The sequence below is a fragment of the Acanthaster planci genome, linkage group LG21 (assembly GCF_054643075.1).
Source record: "Acanthaster planci isolate LZ-2023a linkage group LG21, COTS_SCS, whole genome shotgun sequence".
Classification (NCBI taxonomy): Eukaryota; Metazoa; Echinodermata; class Asteroidea; order Valvatida; family Acanthasteridae; genus Acanthaster; species Acanthaster planci.
This window is the reverse complement of record NC_141797.1, coordinates 11,014,093-11,033,738: the sequence shown is the minus strand read 5'-3', so window position 1 is coordinate 11,033,738 and position 19,646 is coordinate 11,014,093. Positions and strand designations below refer to the sequence as shown.

Here is a 19,646-nt window from a genome sequence, read left to right as displayed (position 1 = left end):
AAACTGAATTTGCTCGAACTTCTTTTGAGAGATGGGGCTGTCCCGTTTAATTCCCAACTGTGATGTGGTTTGGTTTCCTGATTTAAAGAAATTTATGTTAATCAAGCAAGTCTTTCTCTTCTTTTCTGCGTCAAAATATTGCTCGTTCTGGTAAATAAATCAGTTCTCAGAATAATCACCAACCAAACCTTCCACCCTCGTACCATGTACCTCTATATTTTAGTTTACAACAGAAAGTTTAAAATTAAATTCCTATTTTCATAGTATGCCTATTCAGTTAATCCTCACAATCTCTTCAAGTCATTGTGGTGTCATATATTTGCGTAATCCTAAAGTAATCCTCCAGCCAAAATTGAATTCATCACTACTTGTCATTTTATAGCGCTGGCTGCGAGACAGATTTTTAAGTGCTGTTCATTGCGAAGAACTTATTTCAAAGGGTAGGTTTTAAAAGAAGCGCACTATGTTTGCACGGTAGAAAATAGACATTGACATCTTATTGGTGTAAAATACCTGTTATAACGTCCCCAAATTTATACATGCATACATACGATTCATGTCGCGGCCATGACATGAATCAGCTTAATTATCGAAAGAAAAGGGCTGACATTTTGACAGATAAGAACAAGACTATTTAACACATACACACAGGAAACCAAAAAAGGAAATTGATACACTGCGTGATTGTACAACCAAGCCACCGGATTGACCAGAGGAAGTCAACCCTGGTCTAAGTTACACCACGTCCTGTCGTGTAACCGATTTCCCTCGAACAATGTCTTGTTTTGCTTAAACTAAAATGAAAGTGATCAGCAGCTTGCTTCTGCGTCAAACACAAACGTTATGGTACGTTTTGAGGGTGATTGTTCAATGCACAAGGAAATCGACAGATGAATATCACTGTTTTACAAAGACAACTCCTTCAGTTTTGGTAACTCTCACTCCGATGGGTTTGACAGCGATGGGTTTAACAGTAACATGTATGATCGTATTGCTGGTGGGTACACAAGCACTGGCGCAGAGACTACTGTCTTTACATGTAATATTCACCGGACCTCCAGGAGACATAGAGGAAGGCACAACAGCCCGTATGGAATGTTCGATAATAATCGCCTCTCCAAACCTCATCCTGGATCCCATCATCAACCTGCAGGTACTTCATAATGGCATTGAAATTATTAACAAAGAAAGGATAAGCGGGAGAACCACCTACCAATCGACAGAATACGACTTGGCTGTGGACCGCTCTGATTTCAACACTTTCGTTGTAAATCTGGACGTCCTCGATGTTAGAAGAGACGATGCAGGAACCTACACGTGCAAGGTATCTCACCTTTTAAACCTAAATGGATCTGCAATCGCTACTGATGAAGCCACAACTCAGATCAACATAACATCAGCGGATCACCAACCATACTGTCATGTCTTAGGACGACCACTCCCAGATGAAATTCCAAGTGGAACGGTGGTTACACTCTTATGTTCTTTCAAAACGCGTGATCCAACAGTCGTCCTCAACTGGTCCCAACCAGAAGGAACCGAATTAATCTTTGAGGCCCAAATACAAAACAATGGTTATACACAGAATGAGCTAACTGTCCGTCTTTTGTTTTCATCTGACGAGGCGGACGTTGTCTTCAGGTGTGAAGTTAGAAAAGCTGACGTTCCATCATTTCGGAGCAATTGCAATGTGGGTCCTTTGAACATAGCACCAGTTATCGACACTGACATCAGTACAATGTCAGGTAGCGGTCCTCTGGCGAAAACGTCAGCGCCTGACATTTATTTTACAGAAGAAAACAATCAAGCTTCCATCACAGTTAAGCCTGGTCAGTTGCCAGGTAACGATACCAAGACATTGGCCGCAATAATTGTACTTGCAGGTCTACTTGTTATTTCCATTTTGTTCAATATCTTCAGCATAGTGCGCCGTCGAGGAACCAGGCAGCCACATACGACGCAAACAGTTTACCAAAATGGCGACTACCAAGGTCTGAACAGAGTTGAACAAAATGAAACATACACACGTTTGAATTCACCGCCCGTCAGTCTTCAGACGATCCAGAAAAAACCAGAAGCCATTGGAGCAGTTCATCAACACAGTAGCGATGAAGACTATGCTCAAGTGGAAATGTCATCCAATGTTAAACCTAGCTGCAAAGATCGTGAAGATCCAAAATATGTGAATTATAGCAAAAGGAAACCGTAGTTTATCATAGAATAAGTTTTAATTGCTTGTATTTAACACCCTAAAGCCATAGCTTCGGCAAATACAAAACGCTTTTGCAAAACCATCAATCTCATGATCACCTTTTAGCCTTTCGACTTACGTTTCGAGTATCTTATCACATTGTTTTAAAGATAAAAACCATTCCTGCTTTAATTGTATAGTTTTCTTTAAAAGAGTTGTGGGCCTTGACGAGAGTATTTTAATCCCAAAGATCAACTTTTTTATCGTCATTAAATAAACATTCTCCACTTTTCTGAATTTTTCACGTTCTTTGGGAGATATTCATTTATATCCTTTTTTGTTCCCGCTAAATTTAGCAAGACCAGTTTCATCAGGAACAATGGAGTCTTTATTGAAATAAGGTTGAGTAATCATTTTTACCGCATCGAACTGTAGACTGTGAACCCAAGAATGTTTGACGCGTTTATAGCATGAATACAATTAACAGTTGAACACGCAGCGCGTTTGGACATGAACGTGTTAAGTGTTCATCACCAGGACAGTAAGCGCCTATTTATAGTGGCTTAAAACGTGAATTCTATTATTTTCCGCCAATACTTTTTTGTACCGATGAGATGGAAATCTCATGTTGCAAGTGGTTAATTTAAACTGATATAACGTATAATGTATGGATGTAGCGTGGATTGTCACGTGATTATCATACCAAAAAAATAAACACCACCTTTGGGCAATCCGTTCAGTTCTACTGTCCAGCGTTTAAGACACGACTAAGTACAGTACATGCGCAGTATGTACACGCACGTGCATGTGCACTGCGGTTTCCGTGTCCCCCGCATACCTGCTGGCCGTTGAAAGTTGAAAATGTAGAAAAATCGGACTGAGTAGAGTTGCATTTATTCGTTTCGTACAAAGGTTCGTGCATATAACGTGCATTGATATTTCGGGATCTCGGATGGGTGATAATTTTTTTTTTTGAATAAGGTCTGTCTACAGTATTTCGACCATTTTTTCCAGTGTCAAGTTCTGGCAGTCGGCTTGCCACTCTTCACGTCACGTATGATTTCACGTACCAATAATGTGCAGTTAATGGACACTGCACCCTTTATAGACGTGTCAAAATGTTTAAACGTGTTACAGTCTGTACACACAAACGGGTTAATAAGTAAAAAGTGTTTAAAAACCTTAAATATTTTAAACACATCCACATAACTTATTAATCATAAACATACGTTGCGTTTATAAAATGAAATAGTGTGTCCAGCATATAAACATGTCATATATGTATTTATTTATAAAAGTATCAAAATGTTTAAAGACTTTTACAGATTTGCATTTAATTTACGTTTAGAAGTTAAACCCTTGGATTTTACAATTATATGTATATGCCACAGGATTGTGAAATGTTTCTCTTTGGAAATGATCAAGGAGAACAAAACTGTGATGGTTGTATATCATGACGACTGCTAATTACTATAATGGTCATGTCACTGTAAAGATCCCAGCTATCCGTGGAAACCATAGTCAGGAAATCCTCCAGTTTCCTCATTGTTTGACCCTAAATCAATCAAGGCCAACCAGTGACTCATGGGCAAACTATGCATGTAGGCCTACATGTGCATTCCCTGAACACAAATATGTCAAAGGGAAATAAAACATTGTCGAGGCGTAAAAGAGCCAGGACTTGTCTGATACGAGACTAGATGTTTGAAACTTTACTTTCCACACAGGAAAGGTTGAAACTTTGAAGAGCTGCATATTGATAATACACGTACTGGGAAAAGCCTGATTGACGAGTAATATTTCGAAGTAAATTACTAGAAATAAACCCATTTGCATGTAGCAGGTGCGAAAGTGATGCGTGTATTTTATACCCAGCAAGATAATGGGGAGGGATCCCCCCACGTCTAATCACTCTAGACTATTGTTACCTAACATGTCCCCCTAAATGTCTGTCAAGAATTCCTGATATTCCGATCAAACAATGACCAACACAAAGGTGGGGGGTGCTCTCCGTCCAATATCTTGCTCAGTTCATGATGCATTTGACTAGGTCGGGGCAGAAAGGACACTGGTCTTGGGCGGGGTTCCGTTCACGTATATCATTGATGCCACTGTCCTGTTCTAGGCTTCAAACACCCCAGCAGGGGAAAATTGAAGTTATCAGCCTATAAAGATTTTCTTGTCCTAAAAGATCCAATATCTCAGTTTTCAGAGTTCTAAACCAACCAACAAAATGCTCTTTATAACCCACGTTTGTTAATTATTAAAGGAAATTTTAATTGGTGACTTAACAATACTGATACACACATATATATTGGCCTAAATACATCAAGTTGATGAAAACTACAGTGGAATTGTTACAAATGGTGTTCGGATAGTAGCAGATGTTTGTTCTTGGAATCTTTCTAAACATCGAGTGTTTCCGTTTATTTTTTATCAGGGCTCTTTGATCGCAATGCGACAAAAGAGAACCGTCAGTGTCAACACTTGTATTTTTTCCGCGAGTCTCACTAGTCAAATACATTAATCCGTGAGGTCATTTAAGAAGTTTCCAAGGATTCCAAAAATATCTTCCTTTTAAGTTTAGAAATTTCGTTCAGCGTTGTAATCAAATGAACAGAGCGCCTCCACTGATCTCTTTACTGTAAGGACAGGTCTCTATTTTCCTCCATAATACACACAAGTAGACTCCTTGTCACTAATATTAAATATCAATACCCTCAGTGGATACAAACGATGTACGCTCTCCACAAGTTAATAACTATGCTCACACGTCGATGCATTTGGAAACATAAGTTCAAAATTAAATATTCTTTCCAAAAATACATTGATGCTTATGGCTTGTACATTGACAAAAAGGTAATATTATAAAGTGCGTTAGAACGTAGAACTGTTTCATGATCAATTCAGATGCATAATTTACAAAGGTTTACAGGCTGTGTATAACTGTGTAGATGACATTCTAGAACTTGTGCACAAAAAAAGCTCTGACTTTGACAAGCTAGGCTTTTTTAACAATCACCAATATTTCAAGAGACCATTAGCAAAACATACAGTTTTGAAAGCAATTAACTTTTTATCAACATGAACTGAAATTATGAAATAAAATCATCAGCGATGAAATTTGAACTCTTAAGGACCCTGAAGTATATACCAAGTGTATTCGCTTACAGTTAATTTAAAAATCAATAAAGCTAAAGGAAACAAGTACGAAGCATTTCTCGCGTGTATACATTACATAAGTATTAAGTTATCGTTTCCCTTTGTAAGACAAGTTCGAAATTAAGATAAAACAAACCTTAAAAGTACTAAGCCATAACCGATGAAGAAACTTTGTTGCAATTCGCATATTGGCAGAAATTAAGGCAATGTGACCCGTAAAGGATCGTCAAGAGGAATTACGAAATTATGAAGTACACGTACGCACAAATCGCCCAAATGTAATCATGGGTATCTCTTTGATCTGCTGTTTCCAAGAGTTTTTGCGAATGTTCCAAAAATCGATTTCTTAATGGTCGCTGGTGTGATCAATTGATCAACTGAATCAATCGATTCAGCAAAAAATAGTTTCGAAGACTGAAACCAGACTGTAGTTTGAAGAAATCAAAGAAACATTTGAGAAGGTTGTGGCTCAGTCAGTATCGTATGCGCTGTCTCCAACACAAAAACATTATTCACATTATTATTCAGCTTTGACTAAACGAGAACATCGTGTTTTAGTTTGGACAAAAGATCGAGCTCCCTGTTGAATCTCCCCTTGCTGATTCTGTGTCGTTTGTGATGGTCAGAGAAAGGATACCATTCACAAATTGTTTGGTTGTGAATTTTAAAACCATTTGAAATGCTACACGATAAATATAAATCACTAGTATACAAACCAATATCCAATAAAAATAAAGAGAAAGTATCTACCAACATCGTAATCATAACACAATGAACCCAGTACTTTCGAATCGAAAAGCATTTTTGTTGAAGATAAAAACATCAGAAACAAACTATTCACCGAAGAAAAGTAAAACTATTCCCTTCACAAATGAACATATACATAGTGATGAGTACCGCAACTAATATGAAATGATTAAAAAGATATTTAAATGCAGTTTGGAAACGATATATACAGAGTACCATTGTATCACTCATAATAATTCAATTTGAATACATTTTTATAAATGATAAACCCAAATGAAAATTATGTGCATGTATAGTGAGCAAACTTGCTGTACATGTACAAAACTTTCCTCAGTAGCTAAAACGATTTTAAAACTTGGCTCTAACATTTCAAACAAAGTTCTGCTTTATTCGGCATAATCGTTATTCAACTTTTTTCTCTTCGTAAAACATCATCTTCGCTTCAGAAGGAGGGAAAAAATCTTTTAGAGAAACATGTCAGAGTAACAATTGTAATGTCTTAACCTGAAGATACTAAAAATCTACCTCGATGATAATGTGCATAATGTTTAGGGTGTAACAATACATAGTGATCATTTTGCAACTTCGACAGCAGTGGTAGCCTATCAATTAAAGATGCTTAGTAGTCCTCAACAATCTGAAAAACAAAAAAAATCTATCGAATGAATGCAAATTTCAAACTTTACGACAAGGAAACTCAGATCTTTGGGCTACGACAGTCTGACACAAAACAAAAGAGAACCTTCACATCCTCCTCAAGAGTGCCTGTTTGGGTAGGCTGAATAAAGTAGTATGCGTATTTTAAAAATGAATATAAAGTGTACAAGTATTCCAAAAGGAGCCATCAGTATTCCAAAAGCTCACGCGCCAATGAAGCACGTCCGCGGTAATTCGGGAACAGCAGCACGTGCGCGCGCAGTTTACCCAACCAGCTCGGCCCTACGCAGACTCGTGCGCGTGCTTTCTTCTCGAATGACCACACTTTTTCAGGGTAACGAACTGGATCGTAAAAAAAATCACCACACATTGCTCACTCTGCCGTCATGCACTTCCGGAGATCTTTTTTATCATCTTTCTAGCTTTGTCCGAGAGAGGTGGGCCTATACTATCCACGGCTACGACTGCTGAACGCGGCAAGCTACTCATCGCCCCAACGCCACTGATGTTCCCATACAAGCCTACATAAAATCTATTTAGCTACGTAACCACTCTTTCAAAATCCGATTTGTTTTTTTATGAGTTGAGACTGATTCTTTAAACAAATTCTATAGGCATATTGGGAACTAGTGCGCACCTTCGTTGGCTAACGTGGATATCAGCGCCCTTCCAAAACAGCATTTCAAAAACGGCGAAAGCAATGAATTATGGGTAATGTGATCTATTACCCAGTGGGATCAAATAAGCAGTAAGCCCTTGGGAAAAAAAGTTCCACAAGGCTTTCAAATGAGTTCAACAATGTTGCGATTTTTCGCTTCCTCCTGAACAAAGTCCAAGCAGCGACAATCCGAATGAGATGTTCATATTTACAGAATATTAGGCGCTTTTCCCTAACATGTGTTAGGAAGTAACTGACTGCTTTTACCAGGTGCTGCAGTGATATATCTGTTTTTTGATACAGCATAGAGTGTTTTTGTTTTTTCTCGCTCATTCTGCCTAATATGCCCTAGCCATGTTGGTCAGAAATGAAGATGTTAGTCAAAAAAGAATGTAGCTAGATTAAAATAGAATCGAATACCATGTGAGTAAACAGATGTTAGAATAGACAAGTTGTTTTGTTGGATTGTGGGTTTTTTTATTGCAGTTTTTGATAAGATGTGGCTTATTGATAAAAGTTAAAAATTAACATAGCGACAATCTCCCGAATTTTGCATGGGTGTTTTGGCGTCGGTTGAAAAACGCATCTAGCGCATGTGCAAGCGGCATGATCCATGTAGATTGTGTGCTTGGTATGGATGGTTTGGGTTAAGGTGACATTACGACCTTTAACCTCTCACCTCTAGTACTTGCTGAACTGGGGGTTATCATGGCCGTACTGCTGCATTTCAATCTCTTCCTGCATAAATGACAATCAGAGCATCAGATTCGCATTCATGGCCTTTTCAGAGACACGTGATTTGTTTGTGTTTTCTTTCTGAAACACGACGCAACAAGCCATTCGCATTCTTATGTTTAAAGGTCATAACACTATTAAAACTTTCAATGTGTAATAACTAGCAAATAACAGTTTCAGACACATGAAGCCAACCCTTTAGAGTCTGGATGTGAAAGTGAAAACGTCTTTCCGTGTTTGAAATTACACGTGACAACAACTTGTTAATCTTGAACCACAGAGTAGTTTTTGCTTTATTTACGTAAATCAAGCTCAATTTTTTTCTTCTCTCACAAGATCGGTGACATCACAACAAACTGCAATCCAAATGCCATACATAAGTTCATAGCTATCACCATTCATGGTATTGCAATGTGGCTCATGTGTGTACAGGAAGCGCTAGCAAACTGTTCCGGCCAATTATGAAACACGCTCAAGGCTTAAACAAGTGACAGAGATCAATAGAAACACCGACAAGCTATGTTATTTTTTCACACATTCATGTTCCAAGAAGAAATCAGTTAGTAGGAGTTGAGGATATTAACAAAATAAACGAAATGCAACTTTGTAGAGGTTAGAGGAGTGGTTATGTGTGTCTTAAGAAGATGGTGTTAGTGGTTGAAGCCTTCACCTCAAAGAAATTCAAACAGGAGCACATTTCAGGAGGAAAAACAGCCCGGTAAAATGTTAGCATGAAATAATCCGTCCACATTGGAAAAATCCTAAGAGATAGTTTTAATGATGGAACAGTTTCGACCCAAACTGACGTCCTTTTCCCCAAAATCTGACGTTGGTAAACTGTATCACTATTTGTCGAAGGACTGCATAAAATAGCCCCAAAATTAACTAACGTCCCATCTAAGCAATTGTATTGTTGGTATTAGCCCACACTATGAAAGAAAACACATCCCCTCGTAGACAAATTTCGACGAAATTTTACGTTAAAGAATAGAAGACGATGAGGACGAAGAGTGACTAAATGCTTTAAACGCAATACAACTTCTCTTGACACTAAACACGTCCACACACAATACCGCATTCATGGGTCCGACCAACCATGTATCTGTCCACCAATGTTTGTCTTGAATGAAAGCAGTAAAATTGAAAGAAAGCAAAACGTCCTTTTGAAACACAATTTCGCGACATAAACACGGCAAATGAAGTAAGATTCTTTCTTCCAAGGAAATGCAAACCATTAACGTATTATTTTGGTGGGTTCTCTTAGCCAAGGTTCAAACACTAAAGATCACATTTCCACTGTACAGTGCATGCGATGTAACCACCAGTGCACCTCATCCTGGATTAAGTTTTGCAAAATGTTTCAGTGGAAAGTTTGATATAGCATATCTAATGACTCTGTCGACAGTGAACCAGTTCGGTATTCCAACAGCGAAATAGCGAAAGCTCAGAACGAGGCTATTTGGGAATAACCAAGTTAAACCAAGTTGGACCAAGTTGGTTTTTTGCAGCACCGAACTGGCTCATTATTGGCATCATACTACTGAGGTATTCTACGGGTACATGAATGAACAGGTCCCAGCATGAAACCATAGATGCCGCTGCAATTATTAGACCGGTTTTGGAAGCGAGGCAAATTATATTACATAGCTGTGAACGGGTTTTTTGTATAAATGCATGGAAGATTCATCAGCAAACTCAGAAATGCGCCTTTCATTTTCTTCCTGTCACCCTGAGTCTATCTCTTTCGTAGGAAGAAAACTAATGTTACAATGACTACTTCGATATGTGGATCTTTACAGACATATGAAAGAGCAGCAATCCGGTATAATGTACATTTACATGGTTAAACCTGTCTTCTGGTTTCATTATCTGCCCCGAGTTGAAGTGCACCCCCAAGCGGGAAAAAATGACGGATAGTAGTTTTCCATGCGTGTACGCAAAGACCATACATAAAGGAATAAATTCGCTACGCGTACTTCCCGTCAAACGCACCACTGATCTCCATTATAAACGCGCGCCTATGCCGTGAATACCAAAAAAACACGCCCTCTTTTGTTCCGCTTGGAGCGGATTACCTACCTCCTCTTGTGGTTCTCCAACAGGCAGACAGCCGGCACACATCGACATCAAAGCCAAAATGGCGCACATCAAACTCATGAACCAGATGCTGATTAGGTAAGTAAAATCAGGGACGCTTCCAATGGACGAAGCTGAAGCATTATTGAGCACATCCCACGAGCCCAAAATGGCCAAACCCACAGCAGCAAGCGAGACGATCAAAGCCATCAAGTTGACGAAGAGCACCTCACATGCACCGCCCTGTAAACCGTTTACGTGTAAATTCAGTTAGTAAAGGTCAATCCTCGAATTTTATCTTTTTCAAAGGCTTCAGTTGATCTTTTATGAAGTTCTGTTTATAAATGCGCGCAGCTTTGATGATAAACGTGTATACTTGCTTGCATATCTGTCTTGAAAGCTCAGACTTGGTTCATAAAAATGGCATTCAGAGTGGTGTAAACTAGTAAGTAGAAATTGTCCAACATGTTTACACATAACATAAATTTTAGAGTTCGTTAATTGTGCATAGGTGAGGAACATAAATGAGTACAGCATACCGAGGAGACAAAGTTTACTTACACCACAGCAGTTCACGCCATATTTCCACTGAGCGATACCAAAGGTGAAGTTCCTAGCACCTAATAGAATGAGCTGAAAAAAAATAGTAAACAGTGTGGTTTGCATTAAATTATGAAGCCGCAGTCATTTGCTACAGAATACAGATGTACCTATTTGATAAAAGGGGAATGGAGTCCAAATGTGCGGCTGAATCTGAACACACATGTGGAAATACTTCGGTGAGAATTTCTATTTCAAACGATCAAATAACCAGTTGACAGATAAAGAGAACTTGTAAACAGAAAATTTTCCAAAAATGAAATAAACTGAGGGGATCTACAGATTATCGTAACGTCGAGTCTTACCAACAAGCCACACCAATGCGGTACGGATTTCACCACGGCATTTCCTGCAGAATTTAAAACGGCACCACTAGTCGCTCCTGTTGTCCTATAAAATATTCCATCCAACATAATTCCAAAGCCGAAGGCAAACATGATGGCACCCGAGTAGGTCAGGATACATTTTTTCGTTGAATATTGCATGATGCCTTTTCAGGAAATCTCTTCACGGTCAAACTGAAACGACAAAAAAAATCCAACTTCATCTATCAGTTTTAAGATTAAAATGCTACGAATATAACTCTCATATTCATAAATATATCTATATATGTACCTTACCGGCTGCAGGGTGTTAGATTAGGCTTCTCACGTCTATAGATTTCAAATCACACATGCTTCACCATTAACACTGCCGATGTCATCATGTACGTTTCATATTTAATGACGGCTGGTTTTAGAACTACGTACATATTTATCTATTTATAATTTTTAAGAGTACGTTTGTGGTTTTCTCGCAAGCCCGAAGAGGCAAACACTGAGTATACAGCGTGATAATGCACGCCAGGCAGGGCAAAAAAATCCTAAATTAATTAACATCTTGCCTGCGCAAATCCTTCCTTTGAATATACATGTTTATATTGTTAGATTTCATCCGAATAAATAAACGTTTGACATTCTCAGTGTCTTCCTGCAAAGTATCCCCGCGAATACAGAACACAGCACAAATACAGTTGTACATGACATTTTTCAAAAGTCCTGATTGATTTTTTCTCTATAAATAAACCAATTAGCTGTGACGAAAGAGTGGATGTATTTCCCAAAACTCGGTCATCATCTCCGAATATGGTTTTGTCTCTTGCTTTGAAAGATTCAGGCAAACTGCATTTAATATCGCAAATTTGGCTCTGCACTTTAGGACTCGTTGATAAAGTAATGAACAAGAGGCAATGATGTAGAAGCAAGAAACGTTTGTGAACCGGAAACTGACAGCGAAAGATAAGCCAAAGCTCATCAGAAAACAACTGTTAAATTTAATGCAACCAGAAGAGGATCTCCTGTTTTCCCAAACGATACTGGACAAACTTTGACCCTTCACAGCCACTGCGTAGCTCACAATCCCAAACCTACCCCTCTGTTTCGTTCTGACCCTCTCTACTTTCAAAAGACACGTCATTCCTCTAATGCACAAAAGCATGCATTTTCGCCTCAGAATTTTTGACAAAAGTATTTCGACATTTTAAGGAAGATACCTATCGGGCATTACGTCCAAATATGGGCATCTACAATACAACGTCTGGACGCGTGGTTTAACAGGTCAAACTACAAATACTTCTATTTCATTTCACTTTGGGAAGTGGGCTTTTTCCAAACCCACATCGATCATTTTGATATGTACATGTATATCCAACACAATGACAAGTTTCCCAAAAGGGCTTTTTCTGTCCGAAGGCATAGAAAGGTTGGATTCATAATTTCCACGGCGAAACACAATACGCAAGTCTACTGAATTCATTGAAATCCTTCACGCATCACAAAGAACGTGGAATGCAGAGGGAGACTGCTGAGAACCACTTTAACTGGGATACCAGCATTTGCATGCCATTTATTGAAACACACCCATCTACGTATACATAAAAAAATCTACCTTTGAATATTTATGCACCTAGAGGTAAGAGTCCGTTAAATGCCATGATAATTAGCCCATTCCTGATTTCCAACGTACTGGTTTGAAAACAAATTATCGCAACCAGGTCTTTTCATCACCTGGTTACAATCTGTCTGTAAGCCTTTAGGCCTAAACGAATGACCCGTCAGGGAATGAGTTGAAAATTCAAGTGCTCGCTTCTGCATGGGAAAACGGGAAATCTAATTGGTGGATTTTACACTCGTGATTCAGCTTAAAAAGTCGATATGTTGTTTCAGTGTTGATATGACTAATTACCTGAGCATTTAACAAAAAACATGCCAATAATGTTTTAAACAAGGACAAACAAAAGTGTTCTACTGCGTCTTAAAAACGTTGGTGCACTTAATGTGCTCATGAGGATCACATATGCAACCTAGTTCTCTGGACAAAAGCACGATAATACTTTGATGTGTTCAAGCAACCTTATCTAAATGATATGGTAGCCCTGGAGGGACATCACCAATCGTCAATATTGACGTCAATATTTGAGTCCGAATCCACGATTCACTCTTCTGTCGCGAATACTGACACCAATATTTGCGACCAAATTCACGACTCGTATCTCCAGTCGCAAATATTGCCTCGAATTTTTTCCAGCATCGTGAATATTGGCGTCAATATTTGCGACTAAAGACCAAGTCGTGAATTTGGTCGTGAATATTGACGATAAATTCGCGACCGAAGATGGTCTGAAATTCGGTCGCCAAATATTGACGTCAATATTGACGGTTGGGATGTCCCCCAGGGCCACCATCCAATAATAACCATATCGCAGCCAAAAGCTTTTATTCAAATATTTGACCTGAAGGGGTCACAATTTTTTTCCTCGGGCGAGCTTTTGAAAAGAAATATAAACATCGCTTACAATGACAGATTTGAGGGTGATTAAAAACAGAATTCTAAACACACCCAACGTACCATTCATATGGTGTAATTATGTTGTTTGTCATGATACTTAAAGCTTTCTTTGTAAGAGGGCACTTTTAAGAGAAATGGGGTGAAATGACTAGGGTTGGGTAGCCTATACCTGTACTTTCTAAATGCAAAGGAGTTAAAAATTAATTCCAAAAAAAGCGAAAACCACTACAACTTTCAAGGACCCATTTAAGGGTCAACTCGGAAAGAATTGTCTCTCATTATGGCTCATCTTTTGGAGTTATTTGACTCTTTTAGAGTAGTTTTCGCCTTTTGGGGGTGATTTTGTAAGTATGTGATTAACTTACAGGGGCGTGAAGGCAATTCGTCCCCTTGTATATTATATATACAACGCTGTATATAGTTTGGCTTAAAGGTACTACACACTGCCATTTGTTTAAATGCCTGGACCTATACCACTCCTTTAACCCAGCTGTGAACCGAAAGAATTCATTGGACAGATCTTAACAACAATATCGCGCTTATTTCACAGCAAACACAAAAGCATTTCTAAGCTAAATTTTTGTGGCCCACACTACCACAGGCTTTCAGTGTGCCGATTCAACAGCTTTCCATCAGCACTGCAGTTGATTGTCAAAGCTTCATACAAGGAAGCCAGAAACCATGAAACCTTCGGGTTAAAATATAATAGTCTGGGGTCATTTAAAAACAGAATCTGTACTTTTACCTTTCCAGAAGAACAATGGCCCATAGGAAAGGCCAAAGGTAACGGCTAACAAGCGCAAATCACACGGTGTCATGAGGAAAAAAACAAACAAATCGTTCCTATTTTTTCTGAAACTCTGAAAATGACATAAAATGAGTCAGTAGCATAGATGGCTATGCATTGATATGTCAAATGTGTTGTGCTCATATTAAAGGAAATATTAAAATGTTATCCGATGTAAAGGTACATGTAAAAGCAAAATTAAAAAACTGCATCGATGTTGAACGCGCTCATAATAGTTCATTAGTTTTGTTGATGTGTAATTTTAGAGATCCATTATCATGGTGTGGAAAATATATCAAATATTTTAACATTTCGCTTGCGTAGAGTTAAATGTTTTCTACTATCTGGGCCAAAAACTAAAGGCTTATGCATGTCTAGCCACAAAATGGTAGATTGACACACGGCCTTGGTAGCTTTTATAATTTTATTGAGCTTTGTATCGACTGCTGCCGTAATGATAAGATAGATGAAGTGGTACTTCATCCGAACCACTGTTGATAATACCCAAGGTGAAAACTCTCAGTCGAAAAAAATGGACAGATCCTTCAAACGTTTTCTTTTTCTATCCAGAACGCTAATTTGTGTATGGGTTTACGTGCGATATATTACACAGATTGACAGGTCACGCAGGGTGGAAGGTGAATATATTGTGGCTAAAAAAGAAATGACTGATATGTTTGTAGGTTTCTATTCCTATATGGACAAGGTTGAGTATACTTGATCTATAATAACCATCCCAAGTGATTACTCATACAAGTGCTAGTCATAGATCGTGCCTCTAGCAGCCAGGCATCAGACATCTTGAAATTCAGACTTAATCCCACTCCAATAAATATGGCGTAACTTGTGACATTTTAATGCTTCTGCGTGGGGTGTAAGAAGGTTAGTGTCGAATGGAAGTCCCAATGAGGTAGGCAAGGCACCCCCTGTACATGTACATGCGCGTACATGTACTGTACATGTACATGTACTGTACGTTGTACACATGTACATGTACAGTATGTGTAAAAATTCGTGTGTGTGCGTGATCAGTGAAGATGCAGGTTGACCCAGGCCATGTGGGTGACCCGTGTAGAAAGGACGCTCAATTCCACATGGACACGATAGTTGTTTGACCCCTTGTTTTGTGGATGTCAAGGCCACCAAGACGACGCCACCGTGGGAACAGGTGTGCCTGGCTTTGCGTAGGACTTAAAAAGTGAATCTTTTTTGAAGCCCAAAATGTGCGGGACGGCGGGCCTGGTCGTAACTTTTTCAAAATCAAGTATTGCCTTCATATCTCGGAAAAAATCAATAACTTGCACGAAGTATCACTCTTTGTATCATGTTCTATACCAGAAAAATGCACTAAAATTCCTATTACCCTTTAAAAGCCATCTCACAGATTTTATTTCCACTTCATAATCATTGCCCGTTTCGCAATGTCCATGAAATACGGCTGGCTAATATCAAAAGGCTGTAATTATCAAACGACAGCACTGTGGGTAGTCTTTGATGCGGAATCGGCTTTAAATTTTCACCAACAATTCTTAATAGACTCAGTACAAACGTGTAACAAAGAGTACCCCTTTATTTGCCATACCACCCACTATAGGCACCCTTTGTGAACCATCATTTTCACGAGGCTGGTAATCTTTTCCTCTTTTTTCTGGGAGTGGGGCTGATCTACGCCGCAATGCCTTGTCTTGGAAAATTTGTGTCATTACTACGAGTCATAGAAACTCTTTTGCATCGAAATCACCCACCATTGCTTGAATTATGAGGCACCACACCCAACTGCCCCAAACCAAATGTACAACAATTGCGTTCAGACTGCTGACGCAATGTACACAGTACGTGTAGGCTTACAAGTACATATACATTGTCATTGCATGGGCACTGTTTACATTACTTTTGTGTTTTGAGGATTTTACAAAGGGAATTCTACAAGCTCGAGTGAAGGCTGGGTGATGAACGCACCAAACAAATCTAAAATACATGCACCTACACATGAAATTCAAAGAACTGCATGCATGACTCCTACTTGCAGGATATCTTGACACCAAGACTGACAACTTCTGGACATTTAACTTAATCATACAACGTGACGTCCACCTATTTCGCTGACAACCAGATGCAATTGTCACTACAGAAGTAACTCTGCACACAAGAATGTCTCAAGGTTGCAGGCTATTTTCACCGATATTCACACTGAAAACAATTAGAGCACAGCAGACGTGAATCTCTACAAATGCGCGCACTCAAGCAAAACAACATTAGAACGACTAAGTTAACTATCTGTACGCGTCTTTCAGATAACACAAATTTGTTTGAAAACTACATGTACGTGTTTTACGAAGAAACTTAACCCCCTCGCAATTTATTTTCAAATTTGAATTCTTCCAATCATTTATCAAGCCCATACTCTAATCAGGTCTTTCTCTGGCGCCCGCTAATTTCAACAAAAGACTTAACTGAGAATCCCATCTGACTGCAGTGACCATCATGTACAAAATACATTATAGGATTTAAAGCGCCTTATGCCAATCGAACAGTGCATCCATTTACAAGTACATAATGCTGGGGTTAGCGTGAAGTCAGTAATTACCAAACCATAACTCGGATTGATGTGCCATGTACAGAGACGATGTATGTAAATGCATTAACTCTAATAAAGCAGGGTTGAGCTTAGCGCAGTCAGAAATCACTGAACCATTAATCGAATCATGACGAACATGTTTACACATGGAGGTACATTGAAAACAACGGGTTCAAGAGACTGCAAATAGTACACTGCCCAAAAGGCCAACAAGTTTCTTTTTATATCCTTGTTTTCTCCACAAGGAAATACTGACGCATGATGGCGTTAGAAACAAATGATAAGATCGACGGAAAAGGGCACTTTAACCGGCTGGTAGTGGTTAAAGTTATAAACCTTGCAACATTCTAAAAAAAATCTACATCTGAAATACAGTTGAAATATTGCTTAAACACAAATGTTAAAAGATATGGCAGAGCCTCTTCCCTTATTAAACCAAGATTTCCTTCCCAGAAAACTTATTCAATGAATGAATCTATATTCAATATAATACTCTGGAGTTCTGCAAAATAATGGTACCGTCTCCGTGTGGCCTCTTTTCTTTGACCTCGGTCAGATGTGTACATGTACCAGCAATGTGTTATTGTTCTATTTTGTGTCACTTCCGACATATGTTTGTCACGTCTCACACAGGTTTCAAAAAGTCTCTCTTTCACAAACATATTTTAGTCTTCAGTGATTCCACAAAAACAAACACAAGAACACTTGAAACTTTCCTAACATCAATATAAAGTCCTGTATTATTATAGAATAAAATCTTTTCCTTTTCTATGCCAGAGGTACATGCCAGAGGTACATGCCAGAGGTACATGTAGCTTTCTTAAGTTTTTAAAACCAGGTTCTAATGATTCACTTCTGAAATCACGTTCAGACGAAATTCACTGCTAAGGGATGTTCAGTCACAATTACGTGTATGTCAGGAAAACAATGACATCAAGAGACTTTTTAATTCAAATTGCAATACTTAAAAGGTTTTGTCGATTCCAGTGATGTTTGTGTACCGTGAAAGACGAGGGTACACTTTTTCTCAACGTGCATGTACATGTACATGTATAGCCGAACTTCTTTACTCACGCAATAGGAGCACTGATAAAATATTCTACTTTAACAAAGACATTTTTAGGTGCTGGTCCTTTGTCCTTCGTTGTTTTTATTCCTGATATACAAGGTTCTTGACAGAAGGCAATCTTCAAAGTAAGAATAGCCTGTTCTTTTATAACAAGGTTCGACAGTATCGTCGTTCCACTGCTGGCACACGAAGCAGCACAGGCAGGCGACTACAGGCACCTATACATATTACATGTACTGTACATGTACAGGTGTATCTAGTAGTTGCGAAACGGCAGAGCTGTGTTCAAATTGAGTTACACGGTTGGAGACAAGCCCTTTCGCGCGGCCAATCATCCCAGTCACACGTACTGTTCCTGTCTGCCATTTGAACCACTTAAAAAATTGAAAAACCTGACTCTACTCATGCTTTACACTACATGTCTTATCTCCATAATAGCAAAAAATAAGTTCTAGACTGGGTAACAAAATCCAAGATATAGCCCAAGTTTGGTGCCATGCCAAGTATATATTACCTGACCTTTCGGACCCCTCACCATGCTGACCCCTTACGACCATTCATTTGTAAAATAAATGCCACTCCACAGGTCTTATTTCCTCTTACAGAGCATTCTAATTAAGTTTAAAGTTCACGAAAGAGTTAGAATCGTCAGGTTCTACTTACCGAAGAAAGCTTTGCTGAACAGTAGTTTCTCGATCACACGATTCCTCAAGACTAGCCACCAATCCACAAATGTAACCTCACAATAGTCTGAACCGTCCCAGTATCTGCGCGTACATGCACACGTAGGCGGCCTCGTGAGTGTGTGTATATGTACATGTACATGTACATGTACACTGCATTGTTAGGTAAAATAAGAGATCAGTGGGTGAATGGTGTTCTGGCGGGCGTGGTATTCAACGAAGCTTTTGTTGTGCAAAATACCTCAACCATAGCAGAGAAAGTTTGCCGTCGGTGTTCAGTGTGAAAAGTTTACGGGGGCGATCCATTCATTCAACGCCCCCATGCAAGACCTTGGGAGTTGCATAGGACCGTACAGAGGGTGTTTCACTCTGGACAGCGGAGTTCCTGACTCATAAATAGACAATGAAGTTTCACTCATTCGAGTAGAAGTCAGGTTGCTGAATAAATTATTGATTGAACCTTTTTACACACAGAGGGGTTAATTAAGGTGGAAAAACTTATAATTTCAAAAGAAGCAGGCGAACTGGACATGCTGGAGGGTTTGAATCATTCTGAAAGGCATTACGCAATCAGTTTTCCAGTCTTCGGAACATTGGACTTTTTAGACGGACACGGGGAATCCCTTGGTAGCAGACTTCCATACGGGGACTTGCTAAGAAAATCCTCAACGGATGTGTCGAAGCGAGCGGCAGTGCCGTATTTTCCTCAAGTTGGGGGGGGTGCCAGAGTCAAGTTGCTGACTTGTACTACTTTCATAAAGATGAACAAGGAGATTCACTGAAGCGGGATTTGAACCTGCGTCCTCCGGAATACCATACCGGTGCTTTACCAACTGAGCTATCCAGCCCTATGTTGGTGGCTCTTCCCTTTCGTCAA

The 19,646-nt window shown here is 39.1% G+C and overlaps 2 protein-coding genes across 3 annotated transcripts; one reads left to right on the top strand and one right to left on the bottom strand.

The window, feature by feature from the left end:
• Positions 1-738: 738 nt before the first annotated feature.
• Positions 739-2,488, top strand: LOC110982987 (uncharacterized). The gene has a single exon (XM_022241819.2). It carries the CDS (start codon positions 800-802, stop codon positions 2,207-2,209), a length of 1,410 nt encoding a protein of 469 aa, XP_022097511.2. The 5' UTR covers positions 739-799; the 3' UTR covers positions 2,210-2,488.
• A 1,955-nt stretch (positions 2,489-4,443) lies between these two features.
• Positions 4,444-18,929, bottom strand: LOC110982989 (uncharacterized). 2 transcript variants are annotated; one of them, XM_022241820.2, is made up of 6 exons: positions 18,750-18,929; positions 11,132-11,344; positions 10,788-10,859; positions 10,230-10,469; positions 8,095-8,153; positions 4,444-6,737 (listed from the first exon to the last, which is right to left on the bottom strand). In XM_022241820.2, the coding sequence occupies exons 2-5, from the start codon at positions 11,309-11,311 to the stop codon at positions 8,097-8,099; spliced, it is 549 nt and encodes a 182-aa protein (XP_022097512.1). In that variant the 5' UTR covers positions 11,312-11,344; positions 18,750-18,929; the 3' UTR covers positions 4,444-6,737; positions 8,095-8,096. The 2 variants fall into 2 exon arrangements, with proteins under 2 accessions (XP_022097512.1, XP_022097513.1); XM_022241821.2 differs by lacking the exon at positions 8,095-8,153 and having other exon boundaries at positions 18,750-18,927.
• Between the last annotated feature and the right edge of the window lie 717 nt (positions 18,930-19,646).

Coding starts and splice junctions, on each gene's coding strand:
- LOC110982987 (XM_022241819.2), top strand. CDS start 800: ATGAAAGTGATCAGCAGCTTGCTTCTGCGTCAAACACAAACGTTATGG.
- LOC110982989 (XM_022241820.2), bottom strand. CDS start 11,311: ATGCAATATTCAACGAAAAAATGTATCCTGACCTACTCGGGTGCCATC. Junction 10,860..11,131: donor CGCATTGGTGTGGCTTGTTG/GTAAGACTCGAC, acceptor ATTTTTTTTCAG/CTCATTCTATTAGGTGCTAG. Junction 10,470..10,787: donor ATGGCGTGAACTGCTGTGGT/GTAAGTAAACTT, acceptor AACGGTTTACAG/GGCGGTGCATGTGAGGTGCT.